This window comes from Microchirus variegatus (assembly GCF_963457635.1).
Source record: "Microchirus variegatus genome assembly, chromosome: 3".
Taxonomy (NCBI): Eukaryota; Metazoa; Chordata; class Actinopteri; order Pleuronectiformes; family Soleidae; genus Microchirus; species Microchirus variegatus.
The window spans coordinates 37,678,559-37,687,764 of NC_139804.1; the positions used below are offsets into that span (position 1 = coordinate 37,678,559).

At 39.4% G+C, this 9,206-nt stretch overlaps 1 protein-coding gene across 4 annotated transcripts; it reads right to left on the minus strand.

Moving 5' to 3' along the window:
• Positions 1-1,087: 1,087 nt before the first annotated feature.
• On the minus strand, positions 1,088-5,712 carry LOC310924749 (adenine phosphoribosyltransferase). 4 transcript variants are annotated; one of them, XM_083886571.1, is made up of 6 exons: positions 5,565-5,712; positions 5,333-5,426; positions 5,130-5,186; positions 3,153-3,299; positions 1,877-1,972; positions 1,088-1,789 (listed from the first exon to the last, which is right to left on the minus strand). In XM_083886571.1, exons 1-6 carry the CDS (start codon positions 5,685-5,687, stop codon positions 1,647-1,649), a joined length of 660 nt encoding a protein of 219 aa, XP_083742697.1. In that variant the 5' UTR covers positions 5,688-5,712; the 3' UTR covers positions 1,088-1,646. The 4 variants fall into 4 exon arrangements, with proteins under 4 accessions (XP_083742697.1, XP_083742698.1, XP_083742695.1 ...); XM_083886572.1 differs by lacking the exon at positions 5,130-5,186; XM_083886569.1 differs by having other exon boundaries at positions 5,333-5,712.
• Between the last annotated feature and the right edge of the window lie 3,494 nt (positions 5,713-9,206).

The following is a 9,206-nucleotide window of genomic DNA, read 5'->3' on the forward strand; positions in this document are numbered from 1 at the left end:
GCGCGGCGCATTAATCGTTTTTCTTCGATTTTAATGTTTTTATGATCGCGAGAAGCCAAAATCGTGGTCACTCTATGCATTACGGTGAAACGCAGTAACAACGGGTAAACGGACATTACTATGGGGTATATGGAGCGGGGGTTGTGACGACGCTGCATGACAATAGGTGATAAGTGGCGACAGTTAGATCAACACTCCCCTGGAAGCAGTGGATGTGTGTTTACCTGGGTCTCATTCACATGTAAATGATCAGGCACAAAACCGAGCGTTCTGAAAAAGGCTGTTTTGGCAGAGTTATTGAACTGTTATTGTGCTTCATCCTTATAATATTTTGACTAAAGCATGACACAGACATGTTCATTAGGGCATCAGGACCTAGTTTAACTAGGGTTAATAGGGTATAATATGGGACCTTTAAGGGAAAAGTCTCAAACTTGTGGCCCTCCAGTCAATTTTATGCGGCCCAACATACACAACATGAACTATAATGTAGTTAACTATAATAATATCTAAGTACAGACACTTTATTTGACAGATATACGTCATAGTAGAATTTTCAGCTCGTATCGCTCATCCCCCACTGAAAAGTTGCTTCTTCCACAAAACATTTGAGCTATTTGTCATATGACGATTCGAGTTCATCCAGGATAGTGGTAACAGGAAGTAGTCAGCTCTGAGCTGTACGATAACTTTATTGAACGTCGGAAGCGATTGGTGCGCAGCGAGTTTCACAGTGAACTCTCCACATGGTTGTTTTCCACTGCCACCGTTTTATTTAAAGAAATAAGAAGCTGCCGCAGTTTAAGAGTTAAAAAGGGAAAACGTTGTCGAGGCTGAAACACATGAATTACTGCTGTAATTATTTAAACTAGGCTTTTTTTCTTTGCTTAAATGCAGGTGATGTTTTGTTTTATTGTGGTCAGACACAATATGAGCTTGAATTGAATAATCAGTGTTGCTGCTGTAGCTTGTTTTACGGTCATGTGCATTTTTCCGCATAGTATTACTATTTTTTACTGTACTTTAAAAAAAAAAAGAATAAGTGTTTCAATACAAAGACAGAGGTTTGTTTGCAGATGTAGTTTTTTGATTTTATTAAATAATAATACATCCAGTGACTGAATATCAATAATACTTTTTGTATTAATTAAGTGTATTAATGTTTAACTTTATGTTTTTCCTATTTTTGTTTGAACTGTCATATAAATATACTAAAAAGAGGAAAAAATAAATCAGTGTTTTGAAAATAATATGCATTTCTTTTCTAAACACAGTTATGTCATGTTCAAGTCATTTTGTGTTTTTTTTGTCTTGCCAGCCTCCCGCCACAAGGGGGAGTGTCACTCTTGGCAAATATCACCAAAGTTCTATAAGAATGAGAGGGTGATGGGACTCTTGGTTTGTCTCAGATTTCTGACTTCAATCCCCACCATTTTGTGCCGTAAGTGGAGTTTTACTGTGAAAACAAGGGGCGAACAACATCCTTTCTGGTCTGTGAAGGCCACCGTAGTCCTCTAAAGTGAGATGTGAGATGGAGGGGTTGAGCACTGGACTCCTACTCACTAATTCTAACACTCTGGACCTTTAACAACCAAGTACATTATTATGTTATTTTTTATATATATAAAAAAACAGGATTTGCTCATTCAGCTGTTGAAGCTTTTGAAAGACTCCAGGTGTTTTCGGTCCACTTGGCTCTGCAGTTCTTCGGGGATGCAGTGGGAGACTCTGTAATTGTCTTTGATCCACTTCCCTCCCTCGGTGTTTTCGATGGCCACGGCTGCGACGCCTGCGGGAAACGGAGTGAGAAAACGTTTAAGGTTTTCAGCAACAAGAGTGAGAATAAATCGCAGTTAACGCAGACGGTAAAACTGACCGACGACGGTGGCTCCCAGCTGCTCCACCAGCTTAATCGCTGCCTTCATCGTTCCCCCCGTCTCGATCCATTGGTCCACTAACAACACTCTCACTCCTGTGTCATAGAGAGAATGTGTGCAAACATAACCACAATATTGTTTGAGGACATAAATCATTTAAAGGTGCATTATGTAATAAATCATAAAATCCTCCTAATATGTCACAGAGACTCAGGAATAATGTTCATATAACAAACTGAACTCACCAACAACAACAGTACAGACAAAATATTTGCATTAAAAAAAAATATTTTGCAGACTGCAAATCATGTTTATGTTTTGAAATCATGTTTTGGCGTCATGTGGCGTGGCGCCACATGACGCCAAAACATGATTTCAAAACCGCGGTCTACCAATCATTGCAGTCAGTAGAGTCTCAGCTGCCGAGCAACCACGGGTTGCCAGTTATGTCAGAAAACCAAATCTAAAAGACCTTGGTATTTTGAATTTGAATGTAGGGCCACATTCTTACATATGGCACCTTTAATAATAGATAAATAAATGGATAAATAATAGATAGATAAATAATTAAATAATGGAGAATAATTTATCTTTTAATCAGGTTGCCTAGGTTGTGCCGAAAAAATTATATAAGACACTATTGCACATTCTTATAGCCTCTGTATAGTCTGTACATTTAAACACAGTAATGGAAAAAAGCAGCCGAAATGGGTTAAAATATAATTAAAAATTTACAATTTAAAATTACAATGAAATGTGCTACATCTTAGTGCTGAAGGAGTTGGGTAAAATATCTAATCTGGATTTTTCTGACATATACAGTACTGTACTTACAATTGTTCTGTTGCACTTACTGGCTCAACTGATTTAACTGTAACCTCCTTAACCTGCCACTAGGGGGCACTGTGCAACAGGGAATAAATTGGACTGAAGAGGTTTTTGCTGATTCATTGAATCATGCTGTGATGCTAAAATCACTGATTTCCTCTGTGGTCTTTGGTGTGGGTGAGTGAGTGGTTTACAAACTTCATCTGTCTAACACGACGTGAACATGTTCATAAGATATCATAGACTGATGCTGATGTAGATTTTGTTACACGAGTCTTTTGTAAAGTGGGTAAAGTCTGTGTTTGGCAACCTAACGTTTAACCACACTTTAAAATAGCTGAACTATCTCTTTATCTCATCTTACAACCAATGTGGGAAACATTTGTCTGTTAGTGATAGTGATTATTATTATTATTATTGAAGATGAAAAACTGCTGTGGGATTAACCTGGTTTCAGAACATCCAGTCTCATCTCCATGGTCTTCTCTCGACCTGTGTAGTCGGAGTAGTTTTGGCTTTGAGTGGCGACACACAGGTGACCTGCTTTACGGATCGACAGGAAACCTTTTCCCAGACTCGTGGCAACAGACGCTCCTGAAAAAACCCCAGAAATATTCATTTGAGATCTGAAACTCACGATGCATTTCTTGAATATTCAATTAGTTCTTGACATTAGAAAATGTTGATTGTTTTTGTCCACAAACCACAAAAAATTGATTCAGTTTTAATGGTTTCTTTGTTAAGAATCCATTAAAACTGATCTGGCAGCAAATGCTGTGATGGTAGTCTTAACACATTGACATCGCCAAAAGCTAGGTTCATGGTTGCCGTAAACCTCGTTTATGTTTGCATGTAACACTGTGGGGTGGTTTATGCTCAATGTGTTGTTCATTGCAGTATTCGCCTCAACAGCAGGGGGCGTGCAACCACAATATTGAAATAGTCATTTTTGCCGCACGCCTGTGACACTACAGCTAGGTTTATTGTCGCGGCAAAAATTACATCATATCCTGTGTTGACGAGAAGATGGTTTTTGCCGTAGTACTAGGTCGGTACTTGCTAGGCAGCGTACTTTACTTACGCCATCTCTACTGTTGTTCATTTTGTGTGCGTTTATAACACGTGTTCTGTTTTACTTATTGATAGAACAGCATCACGCAACAAAACAGTAAAATAAACTTTGTAATAAACTCTGCTAAAGTCGTATAGATAGATACAGAGTGTGTCGCCATGTTGGATAATGACGTTTATCCAGGAGCACACGTTGACTTCCTGCTTATTTACTGAATATTTTGGTTGTACGCCCTCTGCTGTTGAGGCGAATGCTGATACGAACAACATGATGAACATAAACGCCTCCGTGCATGCCGTCTGCGGGGCCCAACGCAAGTGTCACGCGTAAGCAAAAATAAGAATTAAAGGTGCATTATGTAATAAATGATAAAATCCTCCTAATATGTCACAGAGACTCAGGAATAATGTTCATATAACAAACTGAACTCACCAACAACAACAGTACAGACAAAATATTTGCATTAAAAAAAATATTTTGCAGACTGCAAATCATGTTTATGTTTTGAAAACATGTTTTGACATGTGGTGACACCTACTGCCGTCTACCAATCATTGCAGTCAATAGAGTCTCAGCTGCCGAGCAACCACGGGTTGCCAGTTATGTCAGAAAATGAAACCTAAAAGACCTCGGTATTTTGAATTTGAATGTAGTAACTGTTTTTGGCCACATTCTTACATATGGCACCTTTAAGTTCCAGTGTGGAATAAAGCCAGTAGGTGGCAGCAGAGGTCACTCTGGATCCCGCACCTTATATCTCAAACATGCCCATTGCCTGTGATGCACTCATATAAGGTCCTTCGGCTTGTCCTCATAGGAGAACCCTTATGTAAAACCACTCATGTAAATATTGGAAATGGTATTTATAAAACTCTGTAATATGTGTTTGCTCCTGAATGTGGCATGAACAGAAAGATACACAATTATTTATTATACTTTACATACACTCTTAGAAATAAAAGTGCTATAAGTAGACCCATTTACGGCTTGTCCTTTTTGGTTCCAGGTAGAACCTTTTATAATGTTTCCACCTGGAACCCTTAGTGTTACCAAGAACCCTTTAAAACCCTTTATTAAGGAACGGGGTTTTAAAGGGTTCTCTGGATCAAAATGGTTCTTACTGGAACCATTAGTGTTACCAAGAACCCTTGAAAAACACTTTCTTCTGGGTTTTTCTAATGGTTCCAGGTAGAACCTCAGCCCTTGTAGAAGAACACTTTTGGAACCCTTATTTCTAAGAGTGTGTAAAGGGTTAATAATAGAAGTTGTTGTAGTAAACTCCTCTTTAAACACTAATAACCAGAGTTTTTACTCTCTGTCTCTTTAAGTGCCTCACACTCACAGACACACACCTCCAACCCCCACTGGCCTAAGTCCAGGACTGAGGGTTAGGTTTCCAGAGCTGCCTCCTAAAATAAAGTCGATGAGACACACACACACACACACACACACACACACACACACACACACACACACACACACACACACACACACACACACAGTGACACAGTGACTGCTCTCAAACCATCATTTATTTCACTTTTGTTTTTCTCACCGAGGATGAATCCCATCGCATCTATCCCGGCAACCAGGTCAACGGTGTCGCTGGAGAACGGCCCGAGAAGGTCAGCGACGCAGTCTGCCAGAGCCTGGAGAGAAACAAACGCAGCAAAAAAGAACAAAACACAACACAACTCACGACACGTGCACTTCTGCAGCCGGTGAAAATGAACTTCATCACGCGTGAAGAGCAAAAAGACAACAGTGTCAAGAAAGTGTGACGATACCTGGGAGTTACAGTAGAGTCTGGACGGATCCAACCAAGCAAACTCTGGTCCCTTTGTGTTTGGCGCCATGAGAGAAAGGTACCATCCTTTATGTCTGTCTGCAGGAACCACCAACACGTCCATCTGATTACACCACACTGCTCTGTTTGACGGGTGAACGAGAATGAGAGTAAGAGAGAGAGGGAGGCACATATCAGGTTCCAGCAGGGAGAAGAATGGTGGGTGGAAAAGAAGCTGTTAGTAAAACTGAATTTATAATCTCTGCTGGTCAGTCTGAGCAGGAGAAATCATCAATCAACAGTCAACACATGGAGAAGAAGTTTATGCCAGATCAGACAAACTTTAAGCCAAACAGTTAAGAACAAGGCAATCAAAGATCGCAGACTTCACCTCATTCACGCGACAAGCCTCTGGCGGCCTCTGCTGGTCAGTCCGAGCAGGAGAAATCATCTGCTGACCAACAGTCAACAAACGTCGCACATGGAGAAAAAGTTTTAGATTACATTATGCCAGATTAGACACACTTTAGGCCAAAAAGTTCAGAACAAGGCCAACTAAAGATCGCAGACTTCACCCCATTCACGCAAACAAGCCTCTGGCGGCCTCTGCTGGTCATATTGGCAAGTGCAAGCTAAAAATAAACAGACACACAGAGCCACCAAAAACAATACTTCACTCCCACTCTGTCACATGGTTAAGAACAAGGTAACCAAGTTGTTAAATACACAAAAACAAAAACACTTTCACCAAAGCTTCAACATGTTGTCTATACACGTCTGAACTGGTTCAACTGCCACCAAATACGTAATATGTATCTACAGACTACAGATTTCAGAGTTTCAGAGATGTAGATTTATGGGACATTTTTTGGTGTGGGTTTACGTAAAACCACACCAAAAAACACAAAATCTTCTTGGTGATTTTTTTTTTTCGGGGTCTGTCTTTACGAAAAAAAAATTTGGTTCTTGTTTTCCAGGATTTTGTTCAGTTCTATTTTTTTTTTTTTTCGGGTCTGTCCTTAGGAGATATTTTTTCGGGGGCTGTTTTTACGAAAAAAAATGTTGGTTCTGTTTTTACAATATTTTTTTTCTGGTCTGTTCTTACGAGATATTTTTTCGGGGGCTGTTTTTTTACGAAATATTTTTTTCGGAGGCTGTTTTTACAAGATTTTCTTTCTGGTCTGTTCTTACAAGATTATTATTCCGGGTCTGTTTTTATGGGATTTTTTTTCAGGTCTGTCCTTACGAGATATTTTTCGGGGGCTGTTTTTAAGAAAAAAAAATTTCGGAGGTGTTTTTACAATATTTTTTTTTCTGGTCTGTTTTTACGAATTTCTTTTCCTAGGCCTGTTCTTACGAGATTTTTTCCCTGGTCTGTTCTTATAAGATTTTTTTTCGGGGGCTGTTTTTACACATTTTTTTAGAGGGTAATCCATAATCTACAGTTTTGCTCATTATAAAACAGGAATTTCTTGAAAATGTGTTCATTTTTTAGTGACATCCTCATTCATCAATATGAAAAATTATATATAAAAGAATTTGACGACTTACATGATATGACAGTGTGTTTTGTACATAAATATAATTTCAGGAGGTGAATGCTTTGACATGGATCGATGGCAGATAATAATGAGAAGAACTTAAAGAAGATAAAAGTTTAACATACTTTTCCCCACATTTTAAACATCTGAACAGTTCCACTCGTGTTAAATTGACCCTGTGAAAATGTCTTCTTTGTCCTCAGGTGTTTATAAAAACCAGAGGACGCTCGCTGTCTCTGACCGTCTCAGATGACACGAATGAAATATAAAAACTGTGATATCTCACTGTACGTCTCCAGCTCTCAGACTGAAAACACGACGTGCGTTTTTAAACAAACTGGAAAGTGAAATTCCATCCCAGTCTTTTTACAACAGAGTCAAACTGAGCTCACGCCTGTGTTCATGATTTCTGCCAAAACCAACTCCACTTTCTCACACTTTAGAGACTCTGAACCCAGTGAACTGACAGCAGATGCTTTTCAATTCTACTGTTAACTCGGACTGTCATGATAGGGTCATGATAGGGTCATGATAGGGTCATGATAGGGTCATGATAAGGTCATGATAGGGTCATGATAAGGTCATGATAGGGTTATGATAAGGTCATGATAGGGTCATGATAGGGTCATGATAGGGTCATGATAGGGTTATGATAAGGTCATGATAGGGTCACGATAGGGTCATGATAAGGTCATGATAGGGTCATGATAGTGTCATGATAGTGTCATGATAGGGTCATGATAGGGTCATGATAAGGTCACGATAGGGTCATGATAGGGTCATGATAAGGTCATGATAGGGTCATGATAGGGTCATGATAAGGTCACGATAGGGTCACGATAGGGTCATGATAGGGTCATGATAAGGTCATGATAGGGTCATGATAAGGTCATGATAAGGTCATGATAGGGTCATGATAAGGTCATGATAAGGTCATGATAGGGTCATGATAGGGTCATGATAAGGTCATGATAAGGTCATGATAGGGTCACGATAGGGTCATGATAGGGTCACGATAGGGTCACGATAGGGTCACGATAGGGTCATGATAAGGTCATGATAAGGTCACGATAGGGTCATGATAGGGTCATGATAAGGTCATGATAAGGTCATGATGGGGCCCTCACGTCCCCATGTAAGTGTCCACCAGTCTGGGAGTGCAGCAGTTCTCTGACCTCACGATCTCTGCCAACTGTCAGACTTTTATTCGATCAATCGTATTTTTCATGTATTATTTACGTATGGGTACAAATCTCAAAAATTCAAAATGGCCAACTTCCTGTTGAGTTGAGGCCATGGTTACGGACGACTTCTCACCACGTTCCATTCATGGTTCAGGTCCTAATTCCCACCTGCAAACAAGCACTGGTGAAGTGAAATCACTTTTCATCCAAAATGTATTCACTGACCACAGTTACCAAAGGTCATGAACTCTTTTCTCATTCACCTTCAAAACTTTGGCACAGATTTTGTTCAAAACTATTTAAAGAAATAAAAGAAATGTCAATATTTAATTGTTCAAAACCATATCTTAAAACCCACTTTTACTCTTTGGCCTTTGACCCAGAATGAGACACTGAATTTACCTGTTTTTATATTTTCTAGAGATATTTTATCATCTTATTTTTGCTTATGTTTCTGTATTGTATTTATTCCATCCATCCATCCATCCACATCCCACATGTTTTTGGACTGTGGGAGGAAGCCGGAGAACCCAGAGAAAACCCACGCACACACGGGGAGAACATGCAAATTCCTTGCAGAAAGGCCCTTGTTCAGAAGTTGTTCCAAACGGGGCTCGAACCCAGGAACCAGGGTCTTCTTGCTGCAAAGGCAAGAGTGCTAACCACTACACCAACCGTGCAGAACGCAATGAAAACAGACGGATAGAGCAGAGAATCACCGCTTAATCCATGTTGAAATCTACAGAAAGTCATGTCAAAAGTCAGATATTAAAGATAATTCCAAACACTGTTGACCTGTGTTTGGTCAGAATATATTATGTTTTTTAAGTTTTTGGTTATTATTCTGTCCCTCAGAATTTTGTGAGTGAACATTTTTGGGTTTATGTTTTGTAAATAATGAAAAGACATAAAAAACTT

Coding starts and splice junctions, on each gene's coding strand:
- LOC310924749 (XM_083886569.1), bottom strand. CDS start 5,687: ATGGACGTGTTGGTGGTTCCTGCAGACAGACATAAAGGATGGTACCTT. Junction 1,973..3,152: donor ACTGGATGTTCTGAAACCAG/GTTAATCCCACA, acceptor TCTATGACACAG/GAGTGAGAGTGTTGTTAGTG. Junction 1,790..1,876: donor GCTGGGAGCCACCGTCGTCG/GTCAGTTTTACC, acceptor CGTTTCCCGCAG/GCGTCGCAGCCGTGGCCATC.